The 21950-nt window shown below is 41.7% G+C and overlaps 1 protein-coding gene across 3 annotated transcripts in view; it reads right to left on the bottom strand.

The window, feature by feature from the left end:
• LOC124607030 (heparanase-like) overlaps nt 1-21950 on the bottom strand; it is a 233951-nt gene that overhangs the window by 136404 nt on the left and 75597 nt on the right. For all 3 annotated transcript variants that reach the window (XM_047139198.1, XM_047139197.1, XM_047139199.1), the window contains exon 2: nt 10696-10916. In XM_047139198.1, coding sequence (XP_046995154.1) covers nt 10696-10864 — 169 coding nt within the window. In that variant the 5' untranslated portion in view covers nt 10865-10916. The remainder of the gene's footprint in view (nt 1-10695; nt 10917-21950) is intronic.

The raw sequence follows: 21950 nt of genomic DNA on the forward strand, positions 1-21950 counted from the left end.
AGAGTTCTACTACACCAGCCTCAGGGAGTGTTCTGTTATGCCCCATCACTGGGCCACCAGATGATTGTCAACTGAGCAAAAGTGAAGATTTTGAAGTTGACACATCAACAGCTGGAAGGAACCATCTTTTGTACATGACAAACAGTTGGAATCGCCCACGAATGGTCCTCTGTGTACCATATAGCCATGGAAAGAAAGTGTAGATGCAGGACATTGATCCACGAGGTGGGGACAGATGGCGGCATTCATCACGTCATGCAAAGAGACTCCTTTACCCATTATTCTCACCTGTAAGCAGAGAAGAGATCTGATCCAGAGATCATTACTGCTGTCGCTGGTTTGATGCATGCAACGGTTACTCCGAGATCCAACAGGAACTGCTAGAACTGGTAACTGAAGTAGAAGTGTTGGATTCCATAGGAAAAGGAGCACCCAATAAGTCACCAGGATCGGTCGGGTTACCTCTGGAGTTTTATAGGATGTTCCAGAGACTATTGGTGCCCTATTGGACTACTATATGGCAAGAGCCCGTGACACCAGAAGCACAACTTCTGGCTGAATTTGTCAGAGGTGCAACTTCTGGCTGCATTTGTGAAAGGTATCGTCATCCCAATCCATAAACCTTGCAGAGGTTCACGTATTACAGACTAATGACCATTAATTTTGTTAAACTGTGATACGAAAATCTTCACACATCAACTGGCAGCTCAAATTAGACATAAGACATCTTGTGTCCTATCAGTGGATCAGACATCAATGGGTGGGACACATCATATCCGCTCCACGCTGTGCCACTACAGGGACCTGATTGCCTTTGCTAAGGGGCATCACATACCAGGAGCTCTGGCTGTGATAGACTACAGTCAAGCATTTGATCATGTCAGTCATATGTACTTAACTGCTGTTCTTCAGAATATGCATTACCCGGGCACTTTTGTAGAGGTAGCTCTCTGTCTCCTACGTGGCAAAACATTGAAAGTGCTTGTCAATGGTAGATTGTCGAACACCTTGCAAAATCCTCACACTGTTAGACAGGGATGCCCATTATCAACAATACTGTACGCTTTAGCATTAGAACATTTGTTGTGTGGGCTGCGACACTGCCTCATGGGTTTGTCTCTTGGTGGCTTCGTTTTTAGGTGCACTCTGTATGCAGATGATCTAATGTTAACTCTTTGTGATGAACATGATGTTCGCAGAGCCTTGGATTGGTTAACCACTTATGGTGAAGCTTGGAGGAGCCTTAAAATGTACAAAAATCAATGGCTTTGAATACTGGCACTGGGATGACACCTGAAAGTGTCACCCCACTCAGACTGTGTGATAAAATCTGCTGTCTTCATATTGACTCCACAGATGGCATCTCACACACGACGACCATTAATTATCAAAGCCTCTTGCAACACATCCATGCTGGACTTGTGTATCGTCATCTTTGTGCATTGGACCTCCAACAATGGACCAAATTTGTTGATGACTATCAAGTGACCACAAATTCCGCATGGAGCGCAAACAAAACTGATGCCTAAACACATAGCTCGGATCATCATAGTGGCATTTGGTTCCTCTGTCAGTGCTGGAATGATATTTAAGGTCTGATACAACTCCCTCACTCTTCCTAAAGAACAGGGCGGACTTGGCCTTGTCAATGTTCACAATCGAGCAGTTTGTCTATATGTTAGTATGCACCTCAAGCTTTGGTGACAATGCCCGACCAGCCTCAGGGGCCTACTGATGGAGGCTCAGCACCATATTCCCTTGATCCTCCAGTGGCGCTTACTGACATACCGGTGCTCTTTTCCTACTTTGGGAGGTTTTATCTGGAGTATAGCTACTTACAGGACATTCTCCCCATCTCTCAGCTACCGATAGCCAGTGATATCTACCACACAATAACTCGCCGCCAGTCGCCTGATGTCGCCGAACTGACATGTCCTACCATGCATTGGAATGTAGTATGGCACTCTGTCAACGTGGTAATGCTCAGTTCAGCTGTACGTTGAACCTGGTACTTGACGGTGAACAGAAAACAAATTACTCAAGACAGACTTCATAGGATCCATCTTGCAGATTCACCTGTATATGTGAACTGCAATGTCCAGGATACAAATGAACACCAGCTCCATTGTGGGCCGACAGAAGAGATCTGGCATTCTGTGCATAAAATTTTGGCTCTCTTTTTATGAATGTCACCCTCTTATGCCGATTCCCACACTCTCCTCTACCCGGACGCTGTTCTTTACCCAAGGAAAAAACACTATGCTGCCATGTGGTCAGAAGTCATGCAATTCATTATTTACTTGGAGGTGGTGTTATAGATCTCGTGCATTTTTGGAACTGTTTAAAGGATCATCACTGAGCTATTGTGAAGAACCTTAAGTACAGGTAATACTTTTTGAACTTCTTGTGGAGCATCTTCCACAATCCACCACACAGCTGGGTTACTCATCTCAGGAGATAAATTTGATACATTCACACAAGGAGAAGAACAGATGACAGTACCGACATAACATTACAAGAAGGCATGCCTTGAAAACGGGGCAGCATCAGCATCCATGAAGTATCGACACTGCACGTGCACATTACATATAGCTTTTTGTTTATTTTTCTTTCTTTCACAAACAAGTCATGGAAAAGACGGATGTATTTTTTGTCAATAAATAAATGAATATTCTCCTATGGCCATTTTCCCCTTCCATATGTTCCTGTTTGGTGATGGAGACATCTTGGCCAAGCCTCGTACAATAACCCCTGCCCACTTTGCCCTCGAGACCATTCCTTCTAAAAAGGGGTAGCGTCTTTGATTAGTAATCAAAATGTCATCGGTCCTGGGTTCGTAACCCACCACTGCTTAAATTTTGATTAATAATCAGCAATGGCGGCCAAAGACTTCTGGTATAAGAAGTCACTCTCATTCTACCGACAGCCTTGTCAAAGAGGGTAGATGAGTGGACAGAAGTTCAGGGAACTCTCTCATCCTTGCAGTGGGAAACTGCCCCAAAAAGGAAGAAGATACAGCAATGATCAATGGCATGGGGATGCAGAAGGCAATGGAAACCACGGCATTAAAGACACACAACATGTGTCCACAGGACATGTGGCCTGTAAATGAAGAAGTGTCATGATGGTCTCTGCAATGGCAAAAGATTCCAGAATAGTCCTCCATTCGGATCTCTGTAAGGGGACTGCCAAAGAGGAGGTGACCATGTGAAAAAGATTCAATAAGCAACGAAAGGATAACATTCTATGAGTCAGGGTGCAGAATGTCAGAAGCTTGAACATGGTAGACAAATCAGAAAATCTGAAAAGGGAAATGCAAAGGCTCAATCTATATGTAGTGGGGGCCAGTGAAGTGAAATGGAAAAAAGATAAGGATTTCTGGTCAGATGAGTATAGGGTAATATCAACAGCAGCAGAAAGCAGTATAATGGGAATAGGACTTGTTATGAATAGAAATGTAGGGCAGAGAGTGTTTTACTATGAACAGTTCAGTGATAGGGTTGTTCCTATCAGATCTGACAGCAAACCGGCACTGACATCGATAGTTCAGGTGTGCGTGCTGATGCTGCAAGCAGAAGATGAAGAGGTAGAGAAAGTACATCAGGATATTGAAAGGGTAATACAGTATGTGAAGGAAGATGAAAATTTAATACTCAAGGGGGGCTGTAATGCAGTTGTAGAGGAAGGAGTGGAAAAAAAGGTTAGAGGAGAATATGGGCTTGGGAAAAGGAATGAGAGAGGAGAAAAACTAATTGAGTTCTGCAATAAATTTCATCTAGTAACAGTGAATACTCTGTTCAAGAATCACAAAGGGAGGAGGTATACTTGGAAAAAGGCAGGTGATACGGGAAGATTTTAGTTAGATTACATAATGGTCAGACACAGATTGAGAAATCGGATACTGGATTGTAAGGGGTACCCAGGAGCAGATATAGATTCAGATCACAATGTAGTAGTGATGAAGAATAGGGTGAAGTTTAAGAGAGAGTCAGGAAGAGTCAATATGCAAAGAAGTGGATATGAAAGTACTAAGGAATGAAAGTTCTCTAAGGCTTTAGGTAGAGCAATAAGGAATAGCTCAGAAGGCAGTGCAGTTGACGAGGAATGGACATCTCTAAAAAGAACAATCACAGAGTTGGGAAAAAAAACATAGGTACAAAGAAGGTAACTATGAAGAAACCACAGTTAACAAAAGAAATACTTCTGCTGATCAATGAAAGATGGAAATACAAAAATGTTTAGTGAAATTCAGAAATACCAGTCACTGGGAGGTGAAACAATTATAAAGTGCACAGAAGCTAAGACAAAATGCTGCATGAAAATTGTGAAGAAATCAAAAAAGAAATGATTGTAGGAAGAACTGACTGAGCATATAGGAAAGTCAAAATAACCTTCAGTCAGATTAAAAGCAAGGGTGGTAACATTAGGAGTGGAACAGGAATTCCACTGTTAAATACAGAGGAGAGAGTGGATTGGTGGAAAGAGTACACTGAAGGCCTCTATGAGGGAGAAGATTTAACAGAAGTGATAGATGAAGAAACAGGAATCAATTTAAAAGAGATAGGGGACCCAGTATTAGGATCAGAACTTAAGAGACTTTGGTTAAATGATGATGGTGTTCTCTTGGGTAAAATATTCTGGAGGTAAAATAGTCCCCCATTCGGATCTCCCAGTGGGGACTACTCAAGAGGACATCGTTATCAGAAGAAAGAAAACTGGCATTCTACGGATCAGTGTGTGGAATGTCAGATCCCTTAATCGGGCAGGTAGGTTAGAAAATTTAAAAAGGGAAATGGATAGATTAAAGTTAGATATAGTGGGAATTAGTGAAGTTCGGTGGCAGGAGGAACAAGACTTCTGGTCAGGTGAACACAGGGTTATAAATACAAAATCAAATTGGGGTAATGCAGGAGTAGGTATAATAATGAATTAAAAAAATAGGAGTGCAGGTAAGCTACTACAAACAGCATAGTGAACACATTATTGTGGCCAAGATAGACACAAAGCCCATGCCTACCACAGTAGCACAAGTTTATATGCCAACTAGCTCTGCAGATGATGAAGAAATTGAAGAAATGTATGATGAAATAAAAGAAATTATTTAGATAGTGAAGGGAGATGAAAATTTAATAGTCACGGGTGACTGGAAATTGACACTAGGAGAAGGGAGAGAAGAAAATATAGTAGGTGAATATGGACTGGAGGTAAGAAATGAAAGAGGTAGCCGCCTGATAGAATTTTGCACAGAGCATAACTCAATCATAGCTAACACTTGCTTCAAGAATCATAAAAGAAGGTTGTATACATGGAAGAAGCCTGGAGATACTGACAGGTTTCAGATAGATTATATAATGGTAAGACGGAGATTTAGTAACCAGGTTTTAAATTATAAGACATTTCCAGGGGCAGATGTGGACTCTGACCACAATCTATTGGTTACGAAATGTCGATTAAAACTGAAGAAACTGCAAAAAGGTGGGAATTTAAGGAGATGGGATCTGGATAAACTGACAGAACCAGAGGTTATAGAGAGTTTCAGGGAGAGCATTAGGGAATGATTGAGAGGAATGGGGGAAAGAAATACAGTAGAAGAAGAATGGGTAGCTTTGAGGGATGAAATAGTGAAGGTAGCAGAGGATCAAGTAGGTAAAAAGACGAGGGCTAGTAGAAGTCCTTGGGTAACAGAAGATGTATTGAATTTAATTGATGAAAGGAGAAAATATAAAAATGCAGTAAATGAAGCAGGCAAAAAGGAATACAAATGTCTCAAAAATGAGATCAACAGGAAGTGCAAAATGGCTAAGCAGGAATGTCTAGAGGACAAATGTAAGGATGTAGAGGCATATCTCACTAGGGGTAAGATAGATAGTGCCTACAGGAAAATTAAAGAGACTTTTGGAGAAAAGAGAACCACTTGTATGAATATCAAGAGCTCAGATGGAAACCCAGTTCTAAGCAAAGAAGAGAAAGTAGAAAGGTGGAAGGAGTATATAGAGGGTCTGGACAAGGGTGATGTACTTGAGGACAATATTGTGGAAATGGAAGAGGATGTAGATGAAGATGAAATGGGAGATATGATACTGTGTGAAGAGTTTGACAGAGCACTGAAAGACCTAAGTCCAAACAAGACCCCGGGAGTAGACAATGTTGTGTTGGCAGAAGAGCCAACACCGTCTTATGAATGGAGGCCGAAATGCACGCGTTTTAGCTCATGCAGGCTGGCGTGAAGAGGGAAGAACAATACTGACGTGAGGTCTGGAACATGACAAGGAATTAGAATTCAGAAAGCAGACGTGATTAGTTTGATACTTAACTTTAATCCATTAATGATTAACGTCACTCTTGACAGTACATGATTCAAAATTTTATCTGTTCAGAATTAATTCTAATTACTGAATATGGCGCCTTGCTAGGTCGTAGCGAATGACATAGCAGAAGGCTATGTTAAACTGTCGTCTCTGCAAATGAGAGCATATGTAGCCAGTGAATCAGCGCTAGTAAAGTCAGCTGTACAACTGGGGTGAGTGCTAGGGAGTCTCTCTAGACTAGGCCTGCCGTGTGGCGGTGCTCGGTCTGCAATCACTGACATGGTGACATGCCGGTCCGACGTATACTAACGGACCGCGGCCGATTTAAAGGCTACCACCTAGCAAGTGTGGTGTCTGTCGGTGACACCACAGACAACATTCCATTAGTACTGATAGCCCTGGGAGAGCCAGCCCTGACAAAACTCTACCATCTGGTGAGCAAGATATACGAGACAGGTGAAATACCCTCAGACTTCAAGAAGAATATAATAATTCGAATCCCAAAGAAAGCAGGTGTTGACAAATGTGAAAATTACCAAACTATCAGTTTAATAAGCCATGGCTGCAAAATACTAACACGAATTCTTTACAGACGAATGGAAAAACTGGTAGAAGCTGATCTTGGGGAAGATCAGTTTGGATTCCGTAGAAATGATGGAACACGTGAGGCAATACTAACCCTACGACTTATCTTAGAAAATAGATTAAGGAAAGGCAAACCTACATTTCTAGCATTTGTAGACTTAGATAAAGTTTTTGACAATGTTGACTGGAATACTCTCATTCAAATTCTGAAGGTGGCGGGGGTAAATTACAGGGAGCGAAAGGCTATTTACAATTTGTACAGAAACCAGATGGCAATTATAAGAGTCGTGGGGCATGAAAGGGAAGCAGTGGTTTGGAAGGGAGTGAGACAGGGTTGTAGACTATCCCCAATGTTATTCAAACTGTATATTGAGCAAGCAGTAAAGGAAACAAAAGAAAAATTTGGAGTAGGAATTAAAATCCATGGAGAAGAAATAAAAACTTTGAGGTTCGCCAACGACATTGTAATTCTGTCAGAGACAGCAAAGGACATGGAAGAGCAGCTGAATGGAATGGACAGTGTCTTGAAAGGAGGATATAAGATGAACATCAACAAAAGCGAAACGAGGATAATGAAATGTAGTCGAATTAAATCGGGTGATGCTGAGGGCATTAGATTAGGAAATGAGACACTTAAAGTAGTCAATGAGTTTTGCTATTTGGGGAGCAAAATAACTGATGATGGTCGAAGTAGAGAGGATATAAAATGTAGACTGGCAATGGCAAGGAAAGCGTTTCTGAAGAAGAGAAATTTGTTAACATCGAGTATAGATTTAAGGGTCAGGAAGTTGTTTCTGAAAGTATTTGTATGGAGTGTAGCCATGTATGGAAGTGAAATGTGGACGATAAATAGTTTGGACAAGAAGAGAGTAGAAGCTTTTGAAATGTGGTGCTACACAAGAATGCTGAAGATTAGATGGGTAGATCACATAACTAATGAGGAGGTATTGAATAGAATTAGGGAGAAGAGAAATTTGTGGCACACCTTGACTAGAAGAAGGGATCGGTTGGTAGGACATGTTCTGAGGCATCAAGGGATCACCAATTTAGTATTGGATGGCAGCGTGGAGGGTAAAAATTGTAGAGGGAGACCAAGAGATGAATACACTAAGCAGATTCAGAAGGTTGTAGGTTGCAGTAGGTACTGGGAGATGAAGAAGCTTACACAGGATATAGTAGCATGGAGAGCTGCATCAAACCAGTCTCTGGACTGGAGACAACAACAACAACAACAGGCAACAAAATAACCAATGACGGATGGAGCCAGGAGGACATCAAAAGCAGACTAGCACTGGCAATAAGGGCACCCTTGGAGAAGAAAAGCCTACTAGTATCAAACATAGACCTTAATTTGAGAAAGAAAATTGTGAAAATGTACATTTGGAGCACAGCATTATATGACAGAGAAACACAGACTGTGGGAAAACTGGAAAAGAAGAGAATTAAAGCATTTGAGATGTGGTGCTACAAATGAATGTTGAAAATTAGGTAGGCTCGTAAGGTAAGCAGTGAGGAGGTTCAGCGCAGAATTGGAGAGAAATGAAATACATGGAAAACTCTGACAAGGAGAAGGGACCACAATGATAGGACTTCTGTTAAGACATCAGGGAATGACTTCCATGGTATCAGAGGAAGCTTAAAAACTGCCGAGGAAAAGAGAGATTGGAATACATCCAGCAAATAATTAAGGATGCCTGTTGCAAGTGCTACTCTGAGATGAGGAGGTTGGCACAGGAGAGGAATTTGTGGTGGGCCGCATCAAACCAGTCAGAAGACCGCTGACTCGAGAGAGAGAGAGAGAGAGAGAGAGAGAGAGAGAGAGAGGGGGGGGGGGGGGGGGGGAGAAAAAAAATTAACTTCAGGTGCGCCCCAGGGAAGTGTGTTGGGACCTTTGCTGTTTTTTTTGTATATTAATGACCTTTCAGACAATATTAATAGTAATAGAATTTTTGCAGATTTGTCTATAATGAAGTACTATCTAACAAAAGCTGCATAAACATTCAATCAGAGCTTGATGAAATTTTAAAATGGTGCAATGATTGGCAGCTTGCTTTAAATGTTCAGAACTGTAAAATTGTGCACTTCACAAAATGAAAGTACTACCCTATGACTATAATATCAATGAGTCACTGCTGGAAATGGCAACTCGTAGAAATACATGAGTGTAGCACTTCTTAGGGATGTGAAATGGAATGGTCACATAGGCTCTGTCATGAGTAAAGCAGGTGGTAAATTTTGGTCTACTGGTAAAATACTGGGGAAATGCAATCAGTTTACAAAGCAGATTGATTAGAAATCACTCGTGCGACTGGTTCTAGAACTTGATTCAAGTGTGTGGGACTAACAGGGGATAATGTATGTATACAGAGAAAGCAACACGAATGGCCATAGGTTAGTTTGATCCATGGGAGAGTGTCACAAAGATACTCAGGAACTGAACTGGAAGACTCTTGAAGACAAACATAAACTATCTCGAGAAAGTCTACTAACAAAGGTTCAAGAACTGGCTTTAAATTATAACTCTAGGAATATACTACAATCCCCTATGTGTCACTCTCATGTGGATTCTGAGAATATGGTTAGAATAGCTACTGCATGCACAGTGGCATTCAAACAATCATTCTTCCCACGCACCATATGTGAACGGAATGGGAAGAAACCCTAATAGCTGGTACAATGGGACGTACCCTCTGACATGCACCTCATGGTGGTTTGCAGAGGCTAGTTGTAAATGTAGACATGCCCTATGTTAACAGCACATGATGGCAACGGTTAGAATGAAGAAAAATGAAGACAACCTGCTCTAAGATTCAGCCTTAAACAAACAGAACTACTAGCTTGCAAGTACACAATGGACTTAGTCTGCAGCCACAGCTACTTGAGATGAAGCATTTTATGATCAGCTCCTAGGAAGCCATGGTGGGCACCTCTGTTATAGAATACAAAGTACACTTTTGATTACTTGTTGTTAAAACTAAGGTGAAATTGCTACTGAAAAAATAAGACAGAATCTGAATTCTTGCCTTTCATAGTGAATGCTCTTAGCAACTGAGATATCCAACCCTTTAGGAAGTTAAATAACAGTGTATACACTACTGTAGAGTAAAAGAGCCATTCTGGCTGGATATAAGTCCAAAGTTGTGGCTAAGGCCTTCTGCACCAAATCCTCTCTCTCAGGAATGCTAGTCCAGCAAGATATACAGGATATCTTTGGCAGAACGAATAAAGCAGGAGATGGGTACTGGCAGTTAAGTTTTGATGTGTGCTGTAAGATGTGTCTGAGTAGCTAACTCGGTGAGAAAAATGTCCACAAAAGACAGTGGTCTAATTTTGAGTTCTTGTGAACTTTGGTACATAACTTAAAAATAATTAACACAGATGAAAATAAACCAAATAAATACTAAACACTAAAGCTTTTTAGATGGGAAGTTTTTGTTTCCTCCTTTAAGCAGCAGAAAATGCGTGAGGATGCATTCACTATCCTAGGGACTCGCTCATTCTGTACTACTTAAATATAAGCAACATCATGACAGCAATGGACTTGTAATGGTAAGTATCATTTAGATGGATGTAGTGTTGAAAGAGCAACTAGGTAGACAGAAGCTCCATTTTGTTATTGCAGAGGTCTATTCACAGTAGAGCCTACAAAGAAAAGGCATAAAAGAGACTGCAAAGTTTATTTCAATACAATGGCTAGCTTGCAAAAAACATTTATATATTATTGTGAACTCATAATTTCGATCTAGATTATTAATAATAATTACACCAAAACTAGCACATCCTATCATACAGCTTTCATTACCTGTCATATTGAATGTATCCGAGATATTACGGTTACAATGGTAGCCATAATCACAATAATCCACATGTTCTGCTTTAGCATCCACCAAAGGCTTCAATAACAATAAATCTTCTTGATTCGTTTCCTCATTTGGTACAAAAATAAGCTGATCTGCTGCAGTTCCTCCCATTCGGAGATATGCTGGTGCAAGTGGCCTTGTGAGAGCAATTAATTCCCTGGAACTAAAAGACAAAATCTCAGTTATGAAAGAGAATGACTATAATTTGGTCTTTCAATCAACATCTGCGGGAGCAATAGATGACAGTGATGACAAGAAAACAAGGGGGGGAAATCAGAATGTTCACTAGCCTAGCATACTAAGATATTTACTGCTACACAGAACTTTAAATAGCTTTTTGGGGAATTTTCTTTGAAACATTCACTCAATAATGAAGTAATGAACTCATCATTTATTTAGATGTAATAGAATTTAACTAGATAAAACAACAAAAGATATTTGTCTCAGATACTAAGTGTCATCAAGTATGTTCATAACTCTTATAACTTAGTTCTTAAATTTTTGTTTAATTAATTTTACTGTCATAATATTACTGTAAACTTGATGCTGTCTGTCCAGCCATGGCTGGTGAATGATGATGAACTGGTAATAAATAATAATAATAATAATAATAATAATAATAATAATAAAAGTAAAAGATCGGGGCTACCCAGGAAGCACATGCTGTTACAATTAACAGAAATTTCACAAATATTAGGACCACATTACAGAAGATGTCTTCATCACTCCTTGATTATGGAGAATAAGTAATTGATCATAACACTAAAAAGTGGCTTAAATAGTAAACGTTCAGAGTCATAACAGTTGATAATTGCAGTAGTAAGGTTAAGTACAGGGTGTATCAATGGACTGTGTCCAAACTAGAGATAGAAAAACTATTCTTTTTGGATATATTGTATCAGAACCACTCACTCACTGAAAAGAAAAACCTTCTTTTCATGACTCACAACTCAACATTCGCTTACTAAAATAAATAAAAGGAATGTGTCTTGCCTTTCTAATTCAAGGTCACTTTACGCGTATTTTTACTTTACTTTAATCCATTTTGAAAGAACATAGAAAGAGGATCAACAATTTTCTGATACACCCCTTGTAGCTTTAATATTTACAAAATGGCCAACATTTCATCTTCAGGAAAAATTAAAAAATTCACAACTAAATCAGGGAATTATAAAAATTCTTGTTACTTTTTCATAATTTTATTGAAAACAAAATACAATATAAAAACAACTGAAATTAATTTTCTTCTTCCTGAAATTATCTACAATTGTCATTCACAATCAAACTGACAATATGTGTGTCTAAGAATAAGGAACTAATGCAGGTTACAATTTATGAGCAAAATTTGACCAATTTTATTCGAAGTGAGTTGGTTTCTGTACTTGGTGCATCTCTGTCTGTTTGAAAAGATATACTCCCAGGGCACTGACATACCTGGGATACATATTTTCATAACCACCTGGCAAAGTGTTCGGTGTAGCAGTTATCTGAATTCCCGCAATTTAAGGAGTCATTACTTCTATGAGAACACACCTCAGATCAATATTTGTCAAGTTTGACAATTTCCACAGCCTCTGATGCCATGGCTTCCTAGGAGCTGATTGATGGTATCATAAATCCCAAATAATTTCCACCTGAGATGGTGATCTGTTGCACTTTTCTTTCAATTTTCTTGTATTTCAGCAAGTTTGCTTAATGAGAATTGAGTCTTTTTCAAAAGTGTAAGTGCCTTTTGACCTTATCAACAGTTTCTGTAATGCCTTTTTTTATATTGCAAGTCACACAATGAGATTTAAAGAATGTGGAAAACACGAAACATGTGGAAGGTTCAAAAGCATGGAAGCTGTTTTCATGTTTGAGGAACTGTCAATAATAATTATTATTATTCTAGCAGTGATTTTACACTTGATATCATTTTTGTGATAATAGCCTTTACCCAGACTGAAATGTTTCTTCTGTGTGTGTTTCTCCAGACTGACAGCTCTCTAGAACATATGACAATGAGTCTTATTACCTATACAAACTAATATTATTTACAGTTGTTCAATCACCACTGTCTTTGCAGCAGTTAGATCATTTTTATTTTTTTCAAATAATAGGGCATTAGACAGTAGATAACAATGTTCAAATTTGTAACTTATAATTTGGGTGAAGCATATTTAAATGAAGTGTATTGCACTGTTCATCTTCACTCAATGTAGGTTAATTAATATATATTCTTTGTTACTTTTTATTCTTTTTGACCTTGCCTTCTAGGAAGGCTACGACTTCTTCACCAATCGCCTCACAATTGCTGTTTGGAAAAACTCAACACTACATTTCTAATTACTCTTGAATAACATACTGTCTCATTTCACATCAATGAACTGTATATTAACAATAACTAATTACATCATAAAATGTATTACATCAAACTTCTCGCAATATCAATGTGCAACTCAAAGTCTCTAGATAGAATGAATCAATCTATCTGAATGTAAGATTTCATTGGTTATTTTGCAGAACATCATTTGCATTATCAAAATCACATATCTTCTTAGGGTTTCTGTGCCTCTTCAAAGCAGGCTGACTATCCTTGGCACTTATATATTCATGCCCCCATACAGTATTTCCTTTTGCAAAGTCTCTTCCCTCGGCATGTCTCATGAAAATAAAATGACAGTCCCATAAAATATCTGTGCTCTCACTACAGTACCTTTTTGTATAGTTTTGATTCACCTTCATCAGTAAGGGGAAATAGGAATACACATCACTTCACTAGAATGGTATTTAACACTAACACTGAAAATGCAAATAAAATACCTTCTGCACCATACAAAATTTTTTTCAGTGTTTAATATACATTGATAACTTTTACGGTACTTCTAATTCTGAATCTGTAGTCCTTGTTACAGATACTATATTTAATATGTAATGGATGTAATATTCCATTTATTTCCGAATGTATATAATTTATTGTAATTATAATCTAAATATTGTAAATTGCTGGGTAATAGCCAAGAGAAATTTATTTAAGTGTATCGATAGAAACAATGAGATGGCACTAGCTGGGCCAGTGTTTATTTTTGCATATGGAGAATCTCTGTCATGCTGCAAGCTGAGAGGAAGCAAAGCAGCTTGAGTCTTGAAAGAATGCAGAAGTGTTTGTTGGGTGCAACTATGACCACGCCAGTGTAGGCACACCTAATTTGTTAAGCCATGAGTATTGAGAGCACGGTAGGAGTGGACAGGTGGAGGAAGCTGCAATTCTAACTATTGCCTCCCCATAATTATCCATGGCTCTGGAGATGACTCATGGTTTTCAACCAACACAGCCACTTTCTCAATGTGCATTCGAGAAACTTACAGAGAATGTCAGTAAGGCTGAATGGGTGATAACTGTCCATCTCGAGGGGACTCTCAGCTGGTTTCGGTACCAAAACGATTGTGCTTTCTTGTCACTGGGATGGGAACTCATCCTCGTTTTAGTTCCAATTAAGGAGGGCAAGGATGTGACACTGGCAATTCACTGAGAATTGTTTCAGCATTTGGTTGTGGATGCAGTCTGGCCCTGGTGCTGTATCAGGGCAGTGAGCTAGAGCACTGGGGCACTGTAGGGTTCCCATTCACTGAACAGAGCATTATATGGCTCCAGGTGGCAGGTCGTAAAAGATAAACACATTTGCTCCACCTGCTGTTTTATGTGCCAGCTCTTAGATGTAGATGCACAAGTGTAATGCTCAGTAAAATTTTTTGATGATAGTGTCTGGATCAGTATAAATGGCACCATCTAAGGAAACATTTGGTACACCTGCAGGAGACTGAAAGCCGTACAGTAGTCTGATCTTTACCCATACCTGTGATGGAGAGGTACGTGATCCAATGGTACAAATTTTCCATTCCTAGGATCCTTTCTTTCATCATTTTATGAGGTTGTGGACACGCGTGTCGTACTAGAAAGCTCATGTACAATCTTTAATGGTCACAGTGATCTCTGGAGTCTACCACGTTACCGTCTTCCAATGGGAGGGAGTGGGGGTGGTGGGGGGAGGCACGTCCACTGAGACCTCATTTCTCAACAAGAGCATAAGAGGAGATGTAATGCCCTTGCCTGACATCCACCTTATTGACTCCAAAACTTGCACAGTGGAAGTGGACCGATTAATGGAAGATATGAATTCCTTCCAGAAATCCTTCATCTCTTCTTTTATCACTCGTCTCACATGTGATCCCGCAGAACTGAAGGAATGAAGGTTTTCTGTAGTTCAAAGGTGTTTTAAGTTAAGCAGAGATGTTTGTCTGGCCTGATTGCCAAGCGACAGTCGTCATTGTGGCAAGGTACAGGGCGTCATCTGAGATGAATGCTAGACCGGGGGTGGACTCTGCGGCAGCCTGTCGGATTTCACAAGTGATATGGGTCACCATCACCTGTGCACAATACTATTATTCAAAAATATCCTGTAGACTGTATAGCAACCAATTTGTCATTTGAATTACCCATCTCCATGGCTTCCTGTCGATCACTGCCCAAGTCAGCACATGGATCCACACTGGGAAGTGGTCACTAGAATGTAAATCTGTAGCCACTTCCTACTGACCAGAATCTGTAATAGCTGGAGAGCAGAAACAAAGATCAATGGCTCAAAAAACCCTACAGCTGTGGGAAAATGTTCCATCTGACTAGAGTTCAAAACACAGATATTCTCAGAGTGGATGAGTTGCTCAATAATTCGACCTCTGGAGCAAGTGATAGCTGAGCCCCACAGCACATTGTGTGCAGTGATGTCCCCCACAAGGAGGAATGGGAGTGGGAGTGCCTGGAAAATTCTGTCAGTGCACCTGCATCCAAAGCATCATGAGGTGGAAGATATAAAGAACACATTGTGATGTTAAATGGTACTAGGATTTTCACAGCAACTGCCTGTATGGCCATGTTAAGAGGGACATGAGAGGAATGGCATCTGTTATCAATGAAACCAGACACTCCTGTTTTAGCACTGACTACGGTAATGTCATCCTTCCTGTAGAGGTGGGAACCCCTTAATGCAGGTGTGTCGGTGACTTTCAAATGAGTTTCTTGCATGCAGACACAGAACAGTGTCTCCTGGACCAGGAGCTGTAGTTCTGCCAAATGTGATTGGTACCCATTTAAATTCCACTTCCGTTGATTGGAAATGGTTAGTCCTGTCTTTCTCCTTCAGAGACAGTGATTTACCCACGAGGTCAGGGGAACATTACCTGGTGCCCAGCTCTCTAGTTCCTCCAATTGGAAATCCATATCCTCAAAAGTAAAATCCCCACCTGAGAGAGAGAGAGAGAGAGAGAGAGAGAGAGAGAGAGAGAGCTCACCAATCCGAAGGTGTAACTGCCACTATCTTTGACTTTGAACTACTTTCTGAGGGACTTTTTCCTTACTTATGGGAGGAGTTGGTTGCTTGGGTTTCGGGGATGACTTAATAGGCTTCTGGTGGTGGGGCAGTGGTATATGGTTTGGGTTATATGCTCATCACAAACAGCTTCTGAATGATTTCTGGTGCAAGTGTAGAGTTTTTCCCACAGGTACACCAACAAGTACATGTGTTCATTCTTGAATCTGTGATCTGAGTCTGTGTAGAGGCATCACACTTGGCAATTGGTTCCTTAAGGGCTGATGCAAAAGAAGTAGCAAAAACTTGAGGTTGCATAGCTTTGAAAGCTTTTCTAACTTCACCATAGGTTATGCGTCTCGTGACTTTCAACTCCTGAATTTTCCTTCCCTCATTGCAAACTTTACACTTTCAGTTCCATACTGGAACCAGATAACTATCACGTAACTAATGAGTAGGTATTGAATAGAACTGGGGAGAAGAGAAGTTTGTGGCACAACTTGACTAGAAGAAGGGATCGGTTGGTAGGACATGTCCTGAGGCATCAAGGGATCACAAATTTAGCATTGGAGGGCAGCGTGGAGGGTAAAAATCGTAGAGGGAGACCAAGAGATGAATACACTAAGCAGATTCAGAAGGATGTAGGTTGCAGTAGGTACTGGGAGATGAAGGAGCTTGCACAGGATAGATTAGCATGGAGAGCTGCATCAAACCAGTCTCAGGACTGAAGACCACAACAACAACTGGAACCAGTTTATACAGTTCAGAGGAAGTTTACAAGAATTGCCTGCCATGTGAGCTGAGCCTCCACAAGTTCCACACATAGCCCTCCCATTACATCCCACGGAGGTAGGCCAACATTTGAAGCATTGCATTGGCTTTGGAACAAACACCCGAACCTTAAAACGGATACAGCCTGCAAGGATGTGTTCAGGTAATTCTGGAGCGCTAAACGTGAGAACAAATGTTGCAGATTTTTGCATGTGTTTGGATCTGATTGGTCATCAGCATCCTTACACTTATAAAAACAAACAAATGTGGAGATGAACTAAACGTGTTGTACACACATGCACTCGAAACAACCACACAGTCACTCTGTATCACAAGCACTAAAACCAATTAGGAGGGAAGAGAGCTAATCACGATAACAAAACACAGAGAAAACAGAACACAGAAGAACTAAAAGAAAAGCAAAGGGGTAATGTTACTGGCTGACCACTTACAAAAAACTAGGGTGCGCCAGCCACCCTTTGACACATTAAGAACATATCACTAAATTTTGTTAAAAATGTTGGACAATTCAAAAAACTTTAAAACCCCAACCACACTTGTTTGATCATTAGATAAAATAGATGGCAGATCCACTGGCAAATCCACCGCAGTCCGCTGGTCGGCAAATAAAATGCAATCCAATAAAATGTGGCACACCATGATCTGCACACCACAAGCACCACACATTGTAGGGTCCTCTTGCTGGAGTAAGAATCCATATGTCATAGGGCTGTGGCCTATGCGAAGACAAGTAAGAAGGACCTAGTCCCACCAATGTGGCTAGAAGGAAGTACTCCAGGACCGAGTTGCAGGCTTGATGACAAGGAGTTTGTTATCGGTCACTGATAGCCATTCGTATTCCCATTGACACATGACTTTGTACCTCAACAGTAAGGTGATAGCATGTAGGGGGATAGCACACCGAAATACCAATGGATCACGACACGCCTCCTTGGCTGCTCAATCTGCCCTTTCATCCCCGCAATTCCAATGCGCCCAGGTACCCAGCAGAAAGACACCTCCTTCCCCAGTCATCGTAGTAGTAATAGATGGACATCCTGGATATTCTGGGTTACTGTATCTGCTGTGTACAAACGATGAAGAGAGTAAAGGGTGCTCAGAGAATCTGGGCAGACAAGAAATCTAACACCAAGAGAATGTCTCACCTGCTCCAGTGATTGCAAGATCACATACAGTTCTGCGTCAAAGATGATAAATTCTGGAGGCAGTCTGACGGTGAGGACGCGATCTGGGAAAACGACAGAGCAACCGACAGAGTCCCCCTGCTTAGACCCATCCTTAAAAACAGCTACAAGGTCGTGGTACTCAGATAAAATATCAGAGAATATCGCATTAAAAATAGAAGCAGGAGTGTTATCTCTTCGGTACCACACCAAATCTAAAATCACTCTGGGCCTCTCCAGTAACCAGGGTGGCAGATGGTTGAAACCCTGGATTTGAGGTCGCACTGGCTCCACACTGAGCGACTCCAGCACACACTGCACGCAGATCCAAAATGGCATTGTGGCTCATGGATGGTTGGAAAAAAGGCATTCCAGAGGTGGGCAAGCAACAGTATGTTGTGCGGGTGAAGTTGGAGCTGCAAAGAACTTGCAAGCCTGACGCACCATGAGGAGCTGAAAAGTACATATGGCCAGCCAAATCCCCTCATGATCGACAGCATCAATGGTCTGCAAGTAAGAGGGCCTCACTGACCCATACACCATGCAACCATAGTCCAGCCACGAACGCATAAAAGCCAGATAAAACTGAAGGAGACGCGCCTTGTCCGTTCCCCAAGACCTGTGGCTAAGGCACTTTATGATGTTCAGTGCCTTCAGGGCTCTGGCTTTCAGGTATGGTAAACACGATAATCTGGAGTCAAAAGTGAGGCTCAGAAACCGCACTGTGTCTGTAAAATGTAGGATGGTGTCCCCCATATTCAAGGCAGGCAAATTAAAAAGATGATGAGAACAATTAAAAGGAACACACACACACACACACACACACACACACACACACACACACACACACACACTTATCTGCAGGAAAATGGAAACAGATCTTTGCAGCCTACTCCTCTAACCTCCGCACTGTAAGTTGCAACGGACGGCTCATCATTGCAACACTGTAGGAGGAACAGAAAAGAACAAAATCAAATACAAATAAGGAGTACAGGACTCCTTACCTTAGATGTGATACTGTTGATGGCTATAACAAAGAGGGTAACACTTAAAACACTGCCCTGAGGAACACCGAGAATGGTAGAATCAAATCGATCAGACAGCATGTCATCAACTCGGGTTCTACGAAACCGCTGAAACAGGAAGATGGGGAGGTGGCCACAAAAGCCCCCATTGATGCAGTTTTGCAAGAATACAATGTCTCCAAGTAGTATTGTGTGCCTTACTTATATTGAAGAATATGCCTATAGTGATGCTTACGGAGGAAAGCCTTCTGAATAGCCACCTCTAGGAGGGTCAGATTGTTGATAGTGGACAGAAATCTTCAGAATCCACACTGAAAGTAGCTAAGAAGTTCCTGGTCTCTAACAACCAGACCAGACGATGGTTAACCATTTACTCCAGGGTCTTTCCTACACAGCTCGTTAAGGCGATACTCCAACAACTGCTGGGACATGTGCAGTCCTTTCCTGGTTTGAGGAGAGGGATCAGAATTGCCTCCCTCCACGAGTTGGGGGAGTTGCCTGTCTACCATATTAGATTAAAACATTAGAGGAGGACTTCCTTTGAAGCATGTGGTACCAGATTTGATTGTGACTGGGTGCAGTGTCACAAATCTCAGGCAGCGCCGATTTGAGCTCCCACATAGGGATAGGGGAGTTGTAGGCCTCAGAACTGTTGGACCTGAAGTTAAACTTTTCCCTATCTACAGTCGCCGATAGCGATGAAATGCCAGAACCTGGCTTGCATTGGCAGTAGTTTGTGCAAAATGTTCGGCCAGCATCCGAGCAATGTCTCTGGGTGTCGTTTCGAGGCACCCCTGTTTCAGCATTGATGCTATCGGTAAATGGCTGTATTTACTAGAAATCCTCCGGATGGTTTCCCATACTTTTATAGAAGAAGTGGAACGACTGATGGAGCCCAGAAATGCTTACCATGACCTTTTCGTACTCTCCCCAATGACGTGTCGAGCCTTGGCCCTTGCGACTCGAAAGGCCCTAAGGTTGTCTGCTGTTGGTTGGCATTAAAAATGTCAAAGAACCACACGCCTTTGCCGGATTGTGGAACAGCACTCATCTGTCCACTAAGGTACTGATCGCCTCCTAAGATGACCTGAGGACTGTGGGTGGAGAGCTCAGCGGCACGATGGATCACTCTTGTGATGTGGTCCACCCATCCTTGGACACTGTCACAGTGTTCGAACACAGCCAGCTGGCTGAAACACATCCAGTTAGCCCTGCTGACCATCCATCTTGGGGGCTTAACTTCAGGTCATGAGCCATTTAGTAGGTGAAGGCAGATTGGGACATGGTCACTGGAATGAAGGTTGTCAATGGCCTCCCACTGAACAGAGTCAGTAAGGGTGGGAGAACATAAAGAGAGGTCAACAGCTGAGAATGACCCAGTAGCATTAGAGAAATGTGTGCTAGTACCCACGTTGGGCATCCACATCTCATGAGACATCGTGAGGCCCTCCAAAACCCGACCCCGAGGACAAGTATTGGTTGAGTCCCATAGGACATGATGGGCATTGAAGTCTCCCAGGAGGAATGGTCGTGGGAGCTGTGCAATAAGATCTGTGAGAGCCTCAGGGAGTAGTGCATCTTGTGGAGGTAAATACAGTGAGAAAACAGTGATCCTTTGACACACATGAATCTGAACTGCAACCGCTTGCAGGTCAGTAGCAAGGGGAGAGGAGAGGATTGCTGTGCATTAGTGACAAACACTGCGACACCTTCCTTGGCCATTTCACCCGATAGGTCACTTTTGCAGTATAGCATATATCCCCTGTAGCACAGGGACATCTGTATCTTTAAAATGTGTTTCTTGTAAACAAAAGCACAAGGAACATGCCTGTGATAAGAGTTTCAGTTCCTCCACATGAGTCCTGAACCCATTCATTTTCCACTGTAGTACGGAAGCCATGTTATTGGTGCGGGTTTAATTTACCCCTATCTTTGCACCAGAGAGGTGAAGCACTTGAAGAGAGGGGGAGTGGAGGGGCTGCTTGGATCCAAGGCATCTAATTCCATGATATCCTCCTCATCAGTCAGATGGGAAAGAATGACATCTGATGGCGCTCAGGACAGCTTTTGACTTGAAAATCGTGAGCCTTTCCCTGCACCATGTCCCTTCGAGGATGAGGGGAAAAGGGGGCGTTGAGAGATACTCTGCTTTTCTAGTACCTTCTGGATGCTCGCTGTGGGACTCGTGTTGGTCTTTCCTGGTGCAGCTGCCTGGATTGCTTTATCCTTACTCTTTTTCCCTTGACTTGTACATGTGCAAGTACTGGTGCTTGTGGTGGATACAGGCACACTAGGGATCGTCTGTGTCGAAGAATCTGCCTTGGGAATAGGATTCTGCACCATGGAAGAATATGAGGTGGCAAAGACAGGGGGCTTCATTGCCTTTTATTCTCTTTTGGCTTCAGCATAAGGGTTCCTCTGGGTCACTTTTATCTCCTGTATTTTACGTTCTTCAGCAAAAACAGGGCAGTCTCGGCTCCAGACCGGGTGGATCCCAGAGCAGTTCATGCAGATCGCCAGAGACAGGCAGTCCGTCCCAGTGTCATGAGCAGCTTTTCTGCAGTTCCCACAGTCGCTTCACCTCCACAGCTCATGGCTGAATGGCCGAAACGCTGACATTTATAGCACTGCATAGCATTTGGAATGTAAGGCTGAACATTAAGTTGAAGGAACCCCACCATAGGATGTTCAACCAGTGTCCGAGAATTGAATGTGACAATGAAAGTGGCAGTCTTTTCAGTTGCTCCATTATTCCTGTGTGTTCGTTGCTCCACATCAACTGTTCCCTGGGATGCCCATTCTTGCTTCAGTTCTGCTATGTCCATATCCACGATATCTTGGCATGTGACAACATCATTACTGGAGTTGAGAG

The sequence above is a fragment of the Schistocerca americana genome, chromosome 3 (assembly GCF_021461395.2).
Source record: "Schistocerca americana isolate TAMUIC-IGC-003095 chromosome 3, iqSchAmer2.1, whole genome shotgun sequence".
Lineage (NCBI taxonomy): Eukaryota > Metazoa > Arthropoda > Insecta > Orthoptera > Acrididae > Schistocerca > Schistocerca americana.